Genomic DNA, 19,308 nt, shown 5'->3' with positions numbered 1-19,308 from the left:
GTTCGTGGTCGGGTTTCACCAGGAGTACAGGACTCCCAAGAATGTAGAACTCCCGCATGCGAAGCTGTTCGAGCTTGAACTGACCAATCTAATCTAGGGCGCGTTTGGTTGGTACAACCTAGAACAGGATTCACCAGAACAGCGCGTTTGGTTGGGACTGCACCTGTTCTGGGTCGGCCAGAACATGTTCTGCTTGCAGTTTCACTTTTTCACAATGGAACTTTGAAACTTGGCGGGAACATCGATTTTGGTCCCGAATGATCACGTCAAGAGTACATAAACCAGAGTGTGCAACTGTGCATATCAGATCTGAAACAGCGCAGTTCGTGCACTACGTCACCCTGATGAGGTCAGCCAAGCCGCGACTTGCGTACAGCTCAAATTTTCATGTTTCATAGCCCGGAAATCAGCCAAGTTTGCTTGATTTTAGACGTCCAGTTTCAGGATTTCGGTGTTTTGTGTGACTGTGTACGCTGCGTACATCCACCGACAAGTAAAGTCACCAGGCTATCCGTATCAAAGAACCGAAATCATGACAAACTCAGTGACCTGCACCACTGCGACTGGTTACGCAACTTTTCACCGTACCTGTGGCTTACCATGCCGTCAGAAATGACGTACTGCACGAATTACGCTCCCACAGGAACCATCCCGAGTTGCACACTCTGGTTTATGTACTCTTGATCACGTGCATATGCTTTTGGGTTGGACTCGTTGACAGAGTCGTTGTACCGTACAAAGTGACCATGGTGACCCGTACACATTTTGAAGAATGCACCAAGTTTGGCACACTTTTCACAAAAATGTGCTCTGTTTCTGGAGTACCGTTTGGTTTGGCATGAGGCTGCTCCATGTGCACCAGCTGTTCGATCCCGTTCTAGATCCTACCAACTGAACACATCCCTAGGGTTCACTTTTATACTAGAAACTTTATTTCTTGTCTGCCGAAATAGCTCAGTTGGGAGAGCGTTAGACTGAAGATCTAAAGGTCCCTGGTTCAATCCTGGGTTTCGGCATTCTTTTTTCTCCTTTTTTCTTATGCCCAAGAGAGTACAAATCATTTGTAGACCGTTTGCGCGAAGTGCTATTCCATAATGTTTATTAGCCTTGAGTGGAGAGCAGACTTATGCAATTATACATACCGTATTTGCTGGTGTATAGTGCGCACCCTGAGCAGTGAATTTTGAAGCTCAAATCTGCAGTGCGCACTATACACCGAATACAAGAATCTAGTACAAAAGTGCCAGAGTTCAAGAGTTCAAGTGCGCACTATACACGTAATGCACTGTATCGTACGGAGCGAGTGCTCAGGTTCATCGACGTTCGAGAACATCCACGGAAAAACAATGTTGTTTTCATGTTCACAGTTCGTAATTCCATCAATTTCGTAGTCATAGTCTGACTTACCGGAAAATATTCTTAAGTTTCACCATCCTTTGACGAGATCAATTTCAGAACCAAATATCCCCGATTTGCCTGCGCGTTATACACCGAATAGAGCCATTTTGTGTGAATTTGTGGTTGAAGATTGGGGGTGCGCGTTATACAAAGGTGCGCGTTATACTCCGGCAAATACGGTATGCATGCGGCTAGCTGAGTATGGATAACATGCATGCGTGTATACAAAACCTCCCAAGGATTTTCCCTGTTGGTGATTACTAATGTTATTACATGTACATCGTTCTCCTGGCTTCCTAAATGCAAAGGGTCTATGATTGTGCACGCCAAAACTGTTTACTGATTTTCACTGATTTGTAAAATTGTTTTTTTTTGCTTGTTATCTAGGATCTTATTCACGGTGCGCCGATTGGAAAGCCAGTTGCCAATCGTGCAATGGTGACAGCGGTGTACAAGCAAGATTCTGGAGAGGAGCTCCTTTTTACCAGAACGTACGTGCACAGAAGCCTAATTTCTTTAGTATTGATGGTAATTTTCAAGAGCGAAGATAGTACAGTAGCTGGGAGCTTGTGTACACCAAGCATTGTTGAAACGGATACTACAGCTGATTTGTGTCTTCCGTGAACCAGAGCTAGTTCAGTGTTCAATATATTTTTTGGCTTTTTTTAATGAATGGCTCTTTGCTCTCCCAATGTGCCACCGATTTCAGCATTGTAGCATCAAGTAACTCGACAGAGTACCGTTTGAACAAGAAGGTAAGTCAAGGCCTGGTAAATGTGTATTTTGTTTGCCATGCGATTCGTGAGCAATAGAGTTTGAAAGTGCAATAGGCGGTATATCGTATCATGATCAGGTGTCACCTCAAACCCATTCTGTCATGTCATCAATCCACGCCAATGTCGATACATTATAGTTATTATTATACTCTTTAATTTATGTCCATATTTTCTCTCTTCGTATGTTGGGTTGCTGGCCATTTGTCTCCTGAATAATCTGCTAACGTTACAAGCACTAGTAGGTGGATAGCCATGTTCAATGTCCTTTGTATTTCTGCAGCAAGTGACTTATGCCCAGTATGCTGCGAAGCTTGAAAGCTTAAACATCCTCATCAAGGCCAAGAACTTTTTGGTGTTCCAGGTTCGTTAGAGCACGTTTATAAGTATCCTGTGCTGCAAGGAACAGTGTGTGCGTGTGTTTGCGCACGTGTGTGCGTGTGTGTGTGTGTGTGTGTGTGTGGGTGGGTGGGTGTGGTTGCGTGTGTGTGTGTGTGTGTGTGTGAGAGAGAGAGAGAGAGAGAGAGAGAGAGAGAGAGATTGTTGCCGTTTGGCCTTCGCCAGTGCAACGGCACATTGGTGTGATGTGTTCTAGCCCTTTATTGGCTGGCCTATACATTGATCGAACACCGATGTTCGACGGGGTAGGCATTTTGAAATTATCGTAACTTGGTCAAATCTCGGTCTTTCGGAGAGATCTAAATATGTAGGTCGAAGAGAAAACTCTCAGCTGTCGCCTCGAACAATTTTCAAAGCGATACAAAGAGCGGTTCTTGAGTTATAGCACTCGTAATGTTGGTCCCGGGAAATTTGCGCTCAGGGCGTGATGCGTGGGTCAACGGGCGGGATTTTCCCTGCTTACGTCACCTTTTGACAAGACTACACCGATTCAACTTCAAAAGCAGGTTCCCGGGAGTCTGTACGAAAAAATTTGAGTTTGATACGAGCAACAGGAGTGAAATGGTGGATAGAGATAGATCTCGAGCGTGGGCCCAGCGCTGGTTGGCCTTCCCTGGCTTGCAGCGCTGGGCCAGTGCATCCCGTGGAGTCGAATGTACGCTCATTGCGCTCCTCTCGCCAAGGCCTTTCCAGGATGCCCAAGATCGTGGAATTTGTCCAATGCAAATTAAAGTTACGTCCAATTTAGGTACAGGTTTGGCGATTGCGCGGGCTTGTTTGTATTTTAATCGGCCAATAAAGGGCTAGCAATGGAGCCTATGTTTGCCTATAACACCTTCTGCACAGCTTCAGATGTCCTTGATGACCTCACTTGACATTCAAGGCCTTACTTCCTTTCTCTGATTGGTATTCATAATGTGGTACTTGTTTGTTTAGGGTGCTGTGGAGTCCATTGCCATGAAGACGCCGAAGGAACGCACGGCCATGTTTGAGCAGATTAGCCGCTCCAACGAACTCGCCGAAGAGTACGAGCAGAAACGCCTCGCTATGATCAAGGCTGAGGAGGAAACTGCTTTCGCGCTGCAACGGAAAAATGTACGCGCAGTTCTGCATCATAATTTCCCTTGGTTAAGTTTTTGAAGGTGCTGTAAATGAGTACTAGTACTCTGTACTGCAGAGGCTGGAAGTGAATATTCACAAAATATCATTTGGTGCATTGATGCAGTGTTTGTTTATTATCCGCTCTCAGTCGGTAGAGCATGAGACTCTTAATCTCAGGGTCGTGGGTTCGAGCCCCATGTTGGGTGCCAATGTTGAGTCACAAAGGAGTCATAATCCCAGACACAAGGACAAAGGAACGGGTAGGTGACGACGACATTTATTATGGTGACGGAGAGAGGGAGAGAAAGACGAACGACTACATTATGAAAGAGAGAGAGAGAGAGAGAGAGAGAGAGAGAGAGAGAGAGAGAGAGAGTTTGAGAGAACAATCGCCAGGTAAAGGGCCTGGGTAGCTATGGCAAGTATGGACGCGCAAGTAGCTACCCAGGCCAACGGAACTAAAGGTGAGTATGTGACGGTAAGTACGGGGTGCATGCAGGCCAGCTTGGAAAAGGTTGTAGAACTTCGGAAATATACGGGAGGAGGTACCTAACACTTGTATGAGCTTGTCATTGTGTGTGTGTGTTTGATGATGTGATCTTTCCGTCTGCAGGCATTCCGAGCGGAGAAACGCGAGGCCAAACACGAGAAAGAGGAAGCCGAGCAGTTCCGAAAACTCCATGCTGATGTGGTACGTTGAGGAGTTGTTTGATCTGCACAAAATAGCGATCATTTGACTTTGTAGTGAATAGAACTTAGCATGATCAAGAGTCCGTAAACAAAGAGTATGCAAGTGTGATCTCCTTTCTATGGGCCAGATGTGCAGCGTGCTGCCTTCGTTACATCATACAGCTATATCCGCACACTATGGGAAGAATCAAACACCACACTTTGCCTGCCTGTGGTTTGAAACCGACTTTCATGCACCAAAATTTAGAGGTGTCTGTACTCGGACGAATCAAGCAATACTGGGTATGCTGGTCCGAGAGATTGTGGACTTCGGTGCAGAGAGCGTGATACGGACAAGTTACGTAACGAAGGCAGCGCACCGCGCACTTAACCATGGCCACAGTTGCATACTCTTGTTTGTGGGCGCTTGGTGTGATGTATTTGTATTTATTATTTGTAGACTTGGTGCTGTGCTGATCACTTCACTCGGTTTGAATATGATCTCCCCGCAGGAAAAGGCACGCGTTGAGCTGGAGTTGTTCAGGCTGTTTCGGAACGACCGTGAGCTGTCCTCACTTCAAAAGAACATGACTGATCTGCAGCATGACTCGGAACGACAGGTATGGTCTAGGTCACGTGTGTCAGGGACGCATTGTTGACTTGCACATGTATTTTATATTCTGCACTATTTACTCCCTTTTGAAGGATCCTCTAAGGACATCACTATGGTCTCTGTTTGTTGCCAAGGGTGTAGCAATTGCCTGTGGTGCTGATTAACGGGTTTTTTTTATCCCTTTGTGCTGTAGACGGACAAAGGGAAAGCGATAGAGCAGCAGCTGAAGGCCAAGAAGCAGGAGTTGGCGAAACGAGGACGTGAATTTGCCACTCTCGAAAAGCAAATCAAGGATCTGGTCAGTGCTGGTTGTGTGTATATGGCGATATGTCTGTCCCATCTTGACTTGTGATCATGTGTTGTCATACTACCACTGCTGCTATGGACATCTGAAGACAGAATTCAACACTTTTGTTTTCGAACGGCACAGTGATTGTTAGACAGCCGTTCAAAAGCAGGCTTGAATACTGATAAAATAACTGATTTGAGTCCGATTTGTTTCAGGTACCAGTGCATTTCCAAGTACATGCATGTGTAGCTGTGTTATATCTGTGATGGTTTCCTTATTGTTCTCGGGTGATTTTTCCTTCACACCAGGAAGCGGAGCTCAGCAAGAAGCGACCATTGTTTATCAAAGCTAAGGAGAAGACGAGCCATTTAGTCAAACGACTGGATCAAACAAAGTAATCTCTCTCTCTCTCTCTCTCTCTCTCTCTCTCTCTCTCTCTCTCTCTCTCTCTCTCTCTCTCTCTCTCTCTCTCTTCTAAGTTGATTTTTGGCGGACCGTGTCTTGACCCCGGGGGTTTCTTTTCATAGAGATTTTGTCCCTAGCTCCAGAGAGGTAAATGTACGTGTTATTAAAGCTGTGTGGGCCCTGGCTAGCGCCAGACGTTACTAAAGTAACGTCTTTTGCATAGCTACGGGAATTGAATTTCTCTCCCCACCCTAACCAAGTCACGATTGTATCCTTGGCATTACAATGTGAAGGCAGTGCGATGTATCAGCGCGGCATACTGTGCAATGCGTAACCTAGCCTACCCTCTCCATTGTTTTGTTGTGTTACTCTCATAAACACTCTGAAAAGTGATGAAACATGATGCCTCTGCCTGCTTGCCTTTTGCCTTGTCCTGCAGGAAATCGTTGAAGAAAATGGAAGAGTCATACAATAAACACCAGCAGGAGGTAAGTAACCGCTATTGTCAGACCTTACTCAACTTATTTCCGAATACTGATTGTTCAAGTACGCAAACCTGTACTCATCTAGAAGAAACTTTCAGAATCACTCTCCTGGGAAAACCGTGCAAGGGCTCCCAGTTCCATGACATGTATCGCAATCTCAATCACCTAGCCCATGGGACCTGGCTCCTGCTAATGCACTGTTCTTGTGATTTTTCTGTAGATTTCTAATTTGGAGAGTGACCTGAAGAAAGTTGAGCGCTCTGCACAACAATATGAGGAGGAAGTTGCTGAGGAGAGCCAAAGCCAAGGCCAAGACTTGCAGCTCATGGAATCTCAGGTATGTGGGGGTGGGGGTGTATTGTATAAGCAAAAATGCACTTGGTATTGAACTTGCTCAACTCTGCCCTGAAGTATGAGTACGGTTTCACTTTCACAAAGCACTAGTTTGAAATTTCTAGCTCCGTGCCCAGTTGAGCTCGATTCCATCTTTCTCCTCGTCTCGGGAGAGTTCCAAGAAGAGTTCCAACAAGAGTTTCATGAGAATTTGTAACATGGAAGTCAAGGTTTTGAATTCCTGAACAATTTCTATTTTTTAATAATAGAGAGGTTCCGGAGTACGATTTTTTGTGCCAAAATCCGTAGAGGCGCTACGGATTTTTTATACGTCGTTTTCGAGCAGTGAAATGTTCCGGAGTACGGAACTTATGTGTTTGCCGTCATTGCCTAGGTTACGATCGCAAACACGTCACATTCCCGCGCTATGCCTTTCTATTTTGGAAATTTGTACCGAAATCAAAACTTCCCGCGGAAAATCGATGTTTTTCGTACCAAATTTGTACGCAAAAAGTCTTCCTGCACCCGATCACGCAAAATCTCCATACGAAACATGGTTCGTATGAAAGCCAGTCCACACGGATTCTCCGTGCCGAAAAATCGTATGGAGCACGTCTCGAAAAAATCCGTAGAGCCCATACGGATTTTGGCACGGAAAATCGTACCCCGGAACCTCTCTAATAGAAGTTACAAGTTACTGCCGTTTCCACCCATTGATGGCATACTCCCCAGTGCTACAGATGCTTAGTTCTGGACTGGCAGCAGTTTGCCTAGCCTTTCGATAGGTTCTATTGTTTGTGAAAGAAAAGTTTGACCCGACGAATTGCATTTGCTGGCAGTAGGGCTGGTTAGTGGAGTTCAACCTTGTGAATAAAATAGAGCCGGGTGTGACACGACCCAAGCACCATGAGCAATTCTTTCCACTCAAATGTGACACTTCTTTCTTCATGAGGTCCGCTCGCCAGTTCTTTACGCGGCTGTGCCATTCTGTGGTGTCGAGTTGGGCTTTCTGCCTGCCGCTGTTAGAGCATCTTGGGCACAATTGCTAGTGTTTGTGTCCGTGGTGTTGTTCTTGCTGTTCTGAATTGCTTTATCATGAATTGTGTTCTGTGTGCTATGCAGTTGAAAGAGTATCATAAACTGAAGGAAGATGTCCGCAAGCAGACCGCCGCCATTCGCCAAGAACTGGAATCGGTGAGTCCTTGCTGTGTGCCGTGTCTTTGTTGCTGCTCCGATCAAGCGAACAAGGCTACCTTGGAATTTGATGTTCCCCTGCTGCAGTTTTTTTCACTCGCACTTGGAACTGTACTCCTGTGGAGGGTTTCTGACTTGTTTGCCTGTGCTTCTCCTTTCTTCTTCTTGGATGCATTGTCACTGATGGCAGATTTTACGTGAGCAGCGTGTGGATGAAAGTGCTTTGCTACGCTGTGAGCAGAAAGGCAAGGATCTTCATGACCGACGGGACCAACTTGGCGAACTAAAGTGAGTCTTCTGCCTTGGTCATGTGTTTTTTTTTGTGGCAGCGAGGTGGTGTTAGTTGCTCTACCTGCTTAGTGAGGACTCCTACAGTACCGTCGGTTACCGCAGAACAGTACAGTAGTTAGCGTCTTGGATAAGGATCTCAAGTACTAGTGTAACAGCAACTAGAGGATGACAACACTATCCTCAGACCTTGTAGCCATTTGACTGCATAAGCTCAACCTCGTGAGTAGCGACAATTCACGAATCAACGGCACTTCTCTCATGTCTGGTCACCTATCTTTTTAGCCATGTTGACTGTACTTATGGTGCTGGTGGCTGGTTGTCTCTTGATTCTGTGGGGGGGGGGGGGGGGGGGGGTCATGCTTGTTTCTGTTTCTGAGCTTTCAGTGTCATCATGTTCCACCTCATGTCTCATGGCTTGCATTCTGGGGTTGTTTCTGTTTCCTAAAGGATTCAATTGCAGGAGCGTGTTGACAAGCTGGACGGCTATATCAGGTCAGTGTAGATACAGCATGTGAACGGTATGATTAGCTGGTCACCTCGGCACTCTAAACTTCTATCGTGTATATTGCTTTCCAAAACGTGTACATGTCAACCTGCACGAGTCTTCCAGCTCCATATAGACGTCTACAAGTGCAACGTACTCTCAAACCGGGATTTCAATATACAAACTCCTTTTCGAAAGATTTCTCCTAAGTGCAGCACGTTTATGCATTCTGCACAACACGGCTATCGGAAGGCCCCCAATGGGTGTGAGCTTTTGGTGCGAAACCATAATCACCTAGCAGAATTCTGGGCTGTAGCTGAAATCGATATGTTAGATTTCTAGAGAATGGTTGTACAGCGCGTGCACACCGAAGAGTCGTAGCATGTAGGGAGAGGACACAGGCGACGGAAAGGCCCAATCCTGCCACTACCGGAGGATGTCACTTGACTGACTCACGACTACCATCCAGAGCACACGAGAAGTCCATCGAACCGTCCACTCGGCAAACCTGCAAGAAAGCACCACTCCCTGCTCAATACACAGTGTTTTGGGGAATTCACCCCTCATCAGTTGAGCTTGAGTAGGCTGAGGAAGATTCAAGAAGATTCAAGTCGGCAGGAAAACCGCGAGCTCCCATGTAGGGAGCGTCTCCCCCTACTATCGCCGAAGTCGCACCAACCTCTTCTTTACCGGAGGATGTGTCACCCTAATGTGAAGGAAACCCACACAAACGTGTATGGAGTAGGCCCAGGGAGATTCTGCTCCACGGGAATCAATATTTCGTTATTTTGCTCCGTTTGCTCCGCAAAACGGGTATTTTACCTATTTTCCGTACAACTTTTCGCAAAAATCGCAAGCTCAATTTCCCCGGACAGGTTTTCGCACTTATTAATTTTGTACGGTTGCATCCAAGGTCATGGTGATGCACACTGACTCTCAGTAATATTTCGGTGAAATGGTCTTATCCTGTACAATGTATCGTGGTGAACGGGTAAGAACACAAGGAAACCTAATGTTCAGGCATCAATTTTACCTGAAATCTCAATATTTTACTACGGCTTTGCCGGCGATTTCCTCTTGTTGAATTCTTCGATATTTTGTGAAAGAATTGCCGTCAGAATCTGTGTGGGCCTAGTATGGAGCCATTCAAACCCTGGGTCCAGGTGGATCCAAAATTCAATGTTCTCATGTCTCCGTCTTGGCTGTGATAAGGCACTTTCAAGCCCTATACCATGTAGCTACTTGCCTGCCTGCACATTTGCAGAATATCTCTGTGCAGTGTTGCTGGCACCTACTGTATAGCAGGAAATTTTCGGATGGAAATTTTTTCGGACAAGGCCGAATTTCGACCTTTCGTACAGATTTTATTTTCGTACAGTGCTGCATGCTAAATGCACGTGTTCGCAAGCAGTACGCATGTACTGTGTACATAATTTCACATGAACAAATCTCAGTACAGAATTAATTTTAGTACAAAAGAGGCCATGTATGAAATCATACGAAAATAAATTCCGTCCGAAAATTTCCTGGTATACAGTATTAGCAAGAGTAGATAAACAAGAGTGTGCAACTCGCGGATGGGTTGGCCCACGGCGGAATTTTTTGTTGACGTAATCTTTTCGATGACGCACGCGCTGCGAGCCTTTTGGAGAGGTTTCCCTCGTGCACTTGGCCGGGCTTTACACTACAAGGTCGGTGCCCAGCACGTGCTCTCACACTGCTCTGCGGCAAAGTCCGCGTTTCTCTGAGAAAAGGTGACGTCAACAAAAAATTCCGCCGTGGGCGGGGGTATCTGCAGATTGTGCAGGAGAGATCCGGAGTTGCACACTCTTGTTTATCTACTCTTGGTATTAGGACTCTTCTCAGCCTATCCTCATTGTGGTGTGGCGATGTGTTTGTTCTTTTGTGGCTGCAGCACCAACGTGGAAACTGTCAGCAAACTGCAGAAGGACCATGCAACACTGGATACAGATCTTCGGTGAGTGGTGTTGGCATTATGCTTCTATCACGGGCTCTTCTTTGTGGATATTGACAGAAACACAACCCATCCACAGCCAACAGACACCAACTGTTATGACAGAACCTTTTTTTCTCCAGAATTGTCCGACTTCTTTTCAGATTCTGTTTTGGCGAGCACACTCGAATGGAGACGCTTGAGGTGCTCCCTCATAGAGCTGGTTCTTCCGCTGTAGGTGAACGGTTTGCTAGAGTGGCTGCACTTCACCTCCAGCATCGAAGTCCTCTCAAATGAGTCCCAGATCTCTGCGCTCGCTCCAATGTGAACGGTTGCAAAACCGGTTTATTGTACTAACCGTTTTAGCCCTACTGAATCCTCTACTCTCCCTTGTTATTTTCCACTGCAGACAAGCTACTGAACGCCACCAGCAACTGAACGTGGAGCTTGAGAAAATCCAGGATGAGTTGAGAGATGCGCGTGTGAGTACATTGTCTGTTGTTAATGGAAAACTCTTTTGGACCCAAATAAATTTCGAGGAGAATGTTGCCTATGACATTGAAGTTACCAGAAGTCTCTAGAAGGGACGGCATCACCCTGATGAGCTTTGACCTCGGAAGCAACCTCAAAGTTATGTTCTGATCAAAACTTGATTTTAGCAATGTGCTCAGTGAGAGATTTCCCTGTCTCGGTTATTCAGGGAGTATGTGTGAAGCAGATGTTGTACTGCTGTGCTGCTCAATGAAATCCGATCTCGTGAGTCAAGTTTGCGGCCAGAACCCAGTTTGCATCCCACTGTTCGCTGGTTTAGGGCTGCACTACACCCGGCGTAGCATTGGTTTGCTTGGTCGGATTTCATTGAACAGCTCTGTGGTATATCAGCCTTGGCTAGCTTCATGTGTTGGGTGTTCTGATATGGAGTGTTGTGTGCCTCTGCCATGTTGGTTTTAGGTGGACAAGCACGAGAGTGCTCGCCATCAGCGAAGAAACGAACTACTGGATGGTATGAAGAGGCATTTTACAGGAGTGGTAAGGGCAACGTGCATACACTTTTGTTTCTTTTAAAAGATGTATTGCTTGTACTTGATGAATGTGATTTGCAGATCTGCTTGTGCAAGTAGGAGTAGGTTTTCTTTCTATCAGTGCATTGTTTTGTGCTGGGATTTGTTCAGTGTGCCCTGTGTGTCCCATTCTGTTTACACTGTGTCTGCTGCCTGTGTTGATTCAGCATGGCCGGCTGATTGATCTGTGCCAGCCATCACACAAGCGGTGAGTCTATACACTAACCCACTGGTGTCCTATTCTTTTGCTGCCTTGCCTTGCACAATTGCTCCTGTCTTTGGCTGCCTCTGCAACTTATTCTTTCGTTCACTTTGTACGTGTTCAATCATCAATAAAGGTGCGATGATATACATGTTGTGAGAATGGCAGCATGATAAACCGATCATCTCTGTGTACATGTTTGCACACAGTGTAAAATGACAGCATGATAAACCGATCATCTCTGTGTACATGTTTGCACACAGTGTAAAATGACAGCATGATAAACCGATCATCTCCGTGTACTTGTTTGCACACAGTGTAAAATGATATCATGATAAACTAATATCATCACTGTGTACCTCATCTGCACAGATACACCATTGCTGTAACGAAGGTTCTTGGCAAGGATATGGATGCAGTCGTTGTGGACCACGAGAAGACGGCCAGAGACTGTATACAGTACTTGAAGGAACAGGTGAGCCCCACTTTTTTTTTACTGCATGTGTGTTGACACTGTTGAGGTGTACTTCTGGTATCTAGCTGTGGGCCTCTTCCTGAACGTACTGCTGGTGTACGTAGCTTGCAGTTTGCAGTGGCACTTGTTGGGCTGGCTTGAGAGTAGGATGATGTCCAAACGACTACAACACTCCCGTGCTGACTTTAAAGTGCCTGTTGTACCAGCAGCTTGTGCTGTTTGATTGCCTGGCTGATGGGAATGTGTGTGGCCCACAGAAATGGAATACTAACTCCTGGCCCAGTGATGTGTAGATCTTTGCTCATTGGGTTTGCTCATTGGGTGCATGTCTTCGTGTTTTTTCTTTGTGTTCCCCACAGCACGGAGAGCCTATCACCTTCTTGCCTCTGGATCACATTCAAGTCAAGAATGTCAATGAGAGACTTCGGTTAGTTTCCTGTAGAGTCATTGCCACTGTATACTGCACTCTTAATTTTTACAGGATACTAGCCATTGCTTGTATATCGATGAGAAATGGTTTGCACGTAACTATTCGATGTGTTCTGTTCTGCTTTTTCTGTCTGTGCACAGTGAGATTGGTGGTACTGCTAAACTTGTGTTGGATGTCATGCAGTATGACCCACCCAGCGTCAAGGTGTGTATTGCGTGTACCTTGTATGCATGTTGCTGGGACTATCGCACGCAGCTGGTGGTGTGATCTTGTCTTGGTGCTACTCTCTCGGTAGCTGTTTTGCCTGCACATCCATGTTCGTTTTGTGTGTGGCAGTTTGAATATCTCCATGTACTCGTGGCTACTGTTTGAGTATCTCCATGTACTTCTGGCTACTGTTTGAATATCTCAATGTACTTGTGGCTACTGTTTGTGTTGCAGAAAGCACTGCAGTATGCCTGCGGCAATGCTGTGGTATGCGACACCATGGAGGAGGCCAGGCGGCTTGCTTACTCGGGTGATGAACGTCTGAAGGTAGGCTGTCCGTGGTAGCCAGGTTCTAGCAGTGATTAGCCTGGAGTCCAGGAGGTAGCTACTGTTATACTATGTATGGGTGTTGCATACTGACCTTTTAAAAGTACCAGAACTGTTCCTGGATATGTCATGAAGCTTGTCATGAAGCTTGTCATGAAGCTTGTGTTCACTTGGGAAGTTTAGCTTTCCAGGCAGCTATAGTTCTTGCTGTCTGCATGTGTTGTGCATGTGCTAGTGGAAATTGCTTGAGCTGCCAGATGAAGCCACAGCTTGATTTATTAATCACACGATCTTTTCCCATTTTGTGGTGCTTCTTGACTGTGGCAATGTGGCAGCATGCAAGTAGAGTGATGATAACAGAGGAGTCTAGCAGGTCAGCATATCAAACCTTTGAAAATAACTGTGCACAGGTTGAACCATTTTTCCTCCATGTAGACTCAGGTGAGCTGAGCATCCTTTCCATGTGGCCTGCATGGCTCATCCGTTGCTCCGTTTTTCCTTCAGACTGTCTCTTTGGATGGAACGTTGTTCAACAAGTCTGGAACCATTTCTGGAGGAGCAAGGTATGCCTGGCTTTGATATTATGATCTTGTGTGTAAATTGTGAAAGACGGTACCTATTAAAGCCGTCGGCAAGTATTCCCAGAGATATCCTGGTGCCCTTTCACTTTGCAGACCTGTCGCACCATGGGCATAGCTTGGCGATTGTCCCCCTCCCATACTCTTGCTCATTAGTTGTTGGTGTTTCTGCCGCTGCTGCTCCTTTATTAGTGATCTGAAGGCCAAAGCAAGACGTTGGGACGAGAAGGTGGGTTGCAAGAACCATGTCGTGCTGTTCTGTCCTTTGTCAGTACCAATGTGTTATGACCCGGTGATGTTTCTGGGTGCAGGCACGACATGCATTGCCCTCCTTTGCTCTGTACTCACACACTCCCCGTGCCCGGCCTTCTCGGTACCATTACTCATCCGTAACTTGGAAATCACGGTCAAGCTGGGTGCAATACACACAATTTGTCGTCGAAGCATTTCCAACTCACGAAGAAAATACAATGTTATAACCCAGGTACATGATCCTGATGTTTCACTGTTGAAGCATGAAACTTGTTGGTGCCAGCTAAGCATGACTTACTTGCTTCTTCTTTCTTATCGTTTTTTTCCCCCTCTGCACTGTGTTGTGTGATTTTCTCTACTGAACACTCTTATTGTTTTTCCACGGTGTTGTACCAACAGCAAGTTGATGGGCTGAAGAAGAAGAGAGACGAGTATCTGGATGAGTTGAAGGAGCTTGCCAAGCAAAGACGAAGGGTCAGTTGAAGCTGCTGCCCGTGCTCCAGGCACTAGAACATGAGTCTGTGCTCCAAACAAACCATTGTCTTCTTTCTTGATTGCACATTATGTTTGTGACTGAGTGTCGTGAGCCATGACCTTGTCTTGTCGTGCAGCTTGTTACAGTTCTGATTATGTTTTGGATGCTGTCTTTCTGTGCTTGACCAGGAGCCGGAACTGCAGAATCTTCAGTCACAAATCAGTGGCTTGGAAACACGTCTGAAGTACAGTCGGCGGGATCGCGAAACTATGGTAAGGCCCTGCATCTTGATTAGCCACCGGCTGACTTATTTTAGCACCCCGGTCTTGGACGTAGTGCTGGCTTCTGTCTTCTCACAGTTGTATTTGTTGAGTTCGCTTGCATAGACGTAATGGTGTCGTATTAAGTCCATTCATCCCGTTTGGTGCTCTGCTCTTCTATACATCGTTAGCTTTACACTCACGATTTTGCTGTTTGGATATCTCTCACCCGCAGGTCAATAACACGTTGGTGGATAATGCAAAGGAAAGTGGTGCGATCGACAGAGAACTTTCTTCTCTAAAGGTTTGTTGCTGTGTGTTCTACAGTGATAAAGTTATTTCTGCTCTTAGCCTAAATTCTTGCGCTGTTGTTGTATCTGTTGGCCATGGCAAATCTTGGCGCTTATCTCCCATCTGTCACATTTGTATGTGTGTGCCACCCAGCCTGAAATGGATACCATTCAGCACCGCATCAATGATCGCAAGAAGAAGATCAAGGCAACAGAAGAGAGTGTCAACAAAGTGGAGGACAAGGTAGTTCAGCTCCCTTAAAAGTGGTCTCGTTGTTCCCCTGATACCAAATGGGTCGTCGCTTTTGTATTGTGATCCTGAAGTAGTATGTACGGGCACCCTGTTGCAAAGAAATTTGTGGGTGTCCATCAGATCACACCCTGTGCATCCAGCTACACCGGTGACCTGGTATCCTGTGCTACTGCTTATATTTCTGTGCTGGTGTGGCAGGTGGTAGGTACTGGTGTAGACTCCCGTAAACCCCATTGCATGACTTATGCTATGTACAGTAAATATCCCCTAATCCGGGAACGTTGAGACTGAGCACGCCCTGTAATTCGAAACATACATACTTTGTGCATGCAAGTTAACATTATTCCCGTAGCTATGCAGAAGACGTTACTTCAGTAACGTCTGGCGCTAGCCAGGGTCCACACAGCTTTAATTTGGTGTTTGTTTGTGTGTTTGTTTGTGTCACGCCTGGCGCTATCCGTATCTGACGGCAAAAAAGCATAGGATGTTATAAATTTTTCAATTCTCCTTTTTTCAGGCATATCCTGGGATTCGAACCCGCACTATCGCCCTACATGCATTCCCCCATACACTTCGCATTCATACCCATTCTTCCAAGTTGCTTTACGTTATTATCTTGCGTTTGAAAGCCCTATTTGAATATTGCGGGCAGCTGTATGTGGCCAGCTGTGTTTGATGGTACGGCACGGGAGACGGTGTCGTATTACCCTCGATCGTACCTGTCCCGTACCTATCCCCTACCGTACCGTGCCATCAAAGACGGCTGGCCACAATGCATATTCAAATAGGGCTTTCAAATGCAAGATCACAATGTGAAACAACTTGGAAGAATTAGTATGTATGCGAAGTGTATCGGGGGATGCATGCAGGGCGCGCGATAGTGCGGGTTCGAATCCCAGGTTATGTCTTTAAAAAAAGGAATTTTTTAAAGAATTTATAACATCCCTATGCTTTTTTTTTGTCTAGGTCATCAAGGCAAAAAAGCATAGCGTAGGGCCCTGAGCTTCCAAGCTCTCTCGTTTATTCTAATAGTATTGTTTTTGGGAGAATGAAATTATATAGTATTGTTTTTGGGCTGTTTTTCATTGAAAAGCCAATTTTGTGACTCTAGATGGGTCAGAGAGGTGCCGGTAGACAGACGTGCCCGGATTAGGGGCGTCCGGATTGTACAGTCACCTACCTGTGCCTATATATTTGGCATAGTGCATCCATATGTAATTTGACCCCGCTTCCTATTTCACACCTTCGCGTACGCACATGCACCTCGCATGCACCAGCGGTAACTGTTGCGTGCCTGTGCTGTTTACATGCCTACTCTGTTCCTGGTGTTCGGGACTTCTCCTTCTGTCTTCATCAAGTATAGTTGGTAATTCCTACCGGAGTGTGATGGTTGTGTTGGATTGAGAGAGTGTGCATGGGCATTTATCCTTAGTGCTGTTGCAGTAACGCAACACTTGGTGTCAGAACTGGTACCCCGAACCCTCGCCACCGGACCCGCTCGCCATGGCGAAATTTCAGCCCCCTGAAAGCTTCGACTTTTCCGCACCTGAGAATTGGCCCCGCTGGAAAAGCCGATTCACACGCTTCCAGATTGCTACCAAACTCTCTTCCGAATCCGCAGATGTCCAAATCTCCACTCTCATCTACTCTCTGGGCCCAACTGCGGATGATATCTTCCAGCGTGAGTTGTCCTTCGCCCAAGATTCCGACAAGGACGACTTCGATAAAGTGGTCGATGCTTTCGACAAGTACTTTGCACCTGCGGACAATGTTATCCACGAACGGACGCAGTTCGCTCGTCTCCGTCAGCTCCCCGGTGAGTCCGTAGCCACGTTCTCAAGCCGACTCCACTCTGTCGCGGCGAGATGCCGTTTCGACAAGCCGTCAGAACGGATCCGCGATCACCTCGTCGCCCACATGGCTGATTCTGAAGTGAGTAAGGCGATGCAGAAAAAGGACATAGGCTCCCTCACCCTCGCCGATGTTCTCAAGGAGGCCAAGGCAGCTGAGACCCTCGAAATCCAGCTAGCCACTCAACGCTCCGCAGCCACTCAGCCCTCCGTCGCAGCCGCTGTCGCTCGCGGACATCACAAACAATCTCGTGGAACTGGCAGACCGAAGAATGCTCCCGCTGCATCTCGCCAGTCCGCGCCTAGCTACTCGACACGTGGCCCTCCAGCAACCTCTGCTCCGCGCGCTCCCTGCTCCGGCTGTGGCTCATCCAGTGGTCACTCGCGCCGCGAGTGTCCTGCTTGGTCCGTCGAGTGCCGTAAGTGCCAGCGTCGTGGTCACTTTGCCAAAGTGTGTCGTAGCTCTCGTCAAGTGGGCGCGAGTGAGATGTCTGACCATCCGGTGAGTGATTCTGCTAGTGCTAGTGCTAGTGCTAGTTGTTTTATGGGTAGTGCTTCATCCGAGTCACAGGAACCCAGTATCTGTGTTTTGAGTTCAGTATCCATTCCTGACTCAACTGAACCCTGGCTTGTTGAGCTCCCCATCAATGGCCAGTCAGTGTTGTTCAAGCTGGACTCTGGCGCAGACTGCACACTCCTGTCACTGCCTTCCTACAATAGCCTCAGTCCTCAACCTAAGCTCACCCCGATCTCCACTAAGGTCACTGGACCTGACGGCCAACCTCTACCCATACACGGCGCATTTGTTGCTGCCAGCTCCTGGAAGGACCGCAACGTCACTTTCCGTGTTATTGTTGTTAATGGCCCCAGCAACCTCCTGAGCCGCAGTGTGTGCCAGGACCTGAACCTCCTGTCTTGCGATGTGTCCGAGGCATCCGCAAGCCCTCCGTCCGCTCCTCCTGTCATTGGTCGCATGTCCGGTCCTGCAGCTACCATCGAGCTGCAAGACAATGCCCAACCATATCACTGCCAGACCGCACGACGAGTTCCCATCCACCTGCAAGCCAAGGTCAAGACCGAACTTGACCGGATGGTCCAGATGGGAGTCATCTCTCCTGTCACCGATCCGACCGACTGGTGTGCGCCCATGGTGCCCGTGCTCAAGAAGAATGGCTCCATCCGCATCTGCGTGGATCTCAAACGCCTGAACCAGTCCGTGAAGCGTTCACACTTCACTCTGCCGACCATCGAAGACACCCTGGGCAAGCTGTCCGGAGCCAAGGTCTTCTCGTCGCTTGACACGGCGTCTGGGTTCTGGCAAGTTCCACTTGCTGACGACAGTGCGTCACTCACTACGTTCATGACACCGTTTGGCCGGTTTCACTTCAACCGTCTACCCTTTGGTATCACCAGTGCGCCAGAGGTTTTCCAGCGTCGCCTACTGGAAATCGTTGGGCACATTCCCAACGTGGTCGTCTTCATGGATGACATCCTCGTGTTCGGTGCCACTCTAGCTGAGCACGATGCTGCCCTCACTGCTGTCCACGCAGCTCTCGCTTCTGCAGGCGTACTCCTCAACCCCGCCAAGAGTCGCCTCCGTATGAAGTCCCTGACGTTCCTGGGTCACCTCATCGGTGCTGACGGTGTCCGCCCCGACCCAGCCAAGGTGTCTGCCATCCAAGCTCTGAAGTCACCGACCAATGTGCCCGAGTTACGCCGTGCTCTGGGTATGTTCACGTTTCTGGCGAAGTTTGTGCCAGATATGGCCAATGTCAGTGCCCCGCTCCGTGCTCTACTGAAGGCCGACACCGCCTGGCAGTGGGACACCCAGCAAGAAACTGCCTTCTGTCGCCTCAAGGAACTCGCTACTACTGCTCCCTGCTTGGCACTGTTCTCGCCCGACCAGCCCGTCCGTATTAGTGCTGATGCCAGTAGCTACGGACTGGGTGCTGTCCTCCTGCAGCCTGATGGCTCCCGCTGGCGCCCTGTTGCCTATGCGTCCCGCTCTCTATCTCCTACTGAGCAGCGCTATGCCCAGATTGAGAAAGAGTGTCTCGCCATCGTTTGGGCATGCGAGCATTTCCACCACTACATCTACGGCGGTCCTCAGTTCACAGTCGAGACTGACCACAAGCCTCTCGTGCCTCTCATCAACTCCGCTGATCTCACCCGCTCTCCTCTGCGATGCCAGAGACTCCTGATGCGGCTGATGAGGTACAACCCAACCGCTATCCACGTGCCCGGCAAATCACTCGTCATT

The 19,308-nt window shown here is 47.6% G+C and overlaps 1 protein-coding gene and 1 non-coding gene across 2 annotated transcripts in view; both read left to right on the top strand.

Moving 5' to 3' along the window:
- Positions 1–19,308, top strand: part of LOC135805210 (structural maintenance of chromosomes protein 1A-like) — a 36,128-nt gene that overhangs the window by 2,212 nt on the left and 14,608 nt on the right. Inside the window, exons 3-29 of the mRNA XM_065319220.1 lie at positions 1,786–1,889; positions 2,108–2,153; positions 2,455–2,535; positions 3,507–3,665; positions 4,285–4,362; positions 4,853–4,960; positions 5,147–5,251; positions 5,551–5,636; positions 6,087–6,135; positions 6,353–6,469; positions 7,588–7,659; positions 7,850–7,947; positions 8,398–8,442; positions 10,350–10,412; positions 10,798–10,870; positions 11,340–11,417; positions 11,617–11,657; positions 12,024–12,126; positions 12,486–12,553; positions 12,697–12,760; positions 12,998–13,090; positions 13,595–13,653; positions 13,861–13,897; positions 14,320–14,394; positions 14,584–14,667; positions 14,891–14,959; positions 15,100–15,189. Of these exons, the coding sequence (XP_065175292.1) occupies positions 1,786–1,889; positions 2,108–2,153; positions 2,455–2,535; positions 3,507–3,665; positions 4,285–4,362; positions 4,853–4,960; positions 5,147–5,251; positions 5,551–5,636; positions 6,087–6,135; positions 6,353–6,469; positions 7,588–7,659; positions 7,850–7,947; positions 8,398–8,442; positions 10,350–10,412; positions 10,798–10,870; positions 11,340–11,417; positions 11,617–11,657; positions 12,024–12,126; positions 12,486–12,553; positions 12,697–12,760; positions 12,998–13,090; positions 13,595–13,653; positions 13,861–13,897; positions 14,320–14,394; positions 14,584–14,667; positions 14,891–14,959; positions 15,100–15,189 (2,145 nt within the window). The remainder of the gene's footprint in view (positions 1–1,785; positions 1,890–2,107; positions 2,154–2,454; positions 2,536–3,506; positions 3,666–4,284; positions 4,363–4,852; positions 4,961–5,146; positions 5,252–5,550; positions 5,637–6,086; positions 6,136–6,352; positions 6,470–7,587; positions 7,660–7,849; positions 7,948–8,397; positions 8,443–10,349; positions 10,413–10,797; positions 10,871–11,339; positions 11,418–11,616; positions 11,658–12,023; positions 12,127–12,485; positions 12,554–12,696; positions 12,761–12,997; positions 13,091–13,594; positions 13,654–13,860; positions 13,898–14,319; positions 14,395–14,583; positions 14,668–14,890; positions 14,960–15,099; positions 15,190–19,308) is intronic.
- Trnaf-gaa (transfer RNA phenylalanine (anticodon GAA)) lies at positions 944–1,016 on the top strand. The gene has a single exon. It is a non-coding gene; the product is annotated as a tRNA-Phe (tRNA).

The sequence above is a fragment of the Sycon ciliatum genome, chromosome 1 (assembly GCF_964019385.1).
Source record: "Sycon ciliatum chromosome 1, ocSycCili1.1, whole genome shotgun sequence".
NCBI lineage: Eukaryota > Metazoa > Porifera > Calcarea > Leucosolenida > Sycettidae > Sycon > Sycon ciliatum.
Note: the sequence above shows the minus strand (reverse complement) of the source record. Positions and strands in the feature narration are given on the sequence as shown.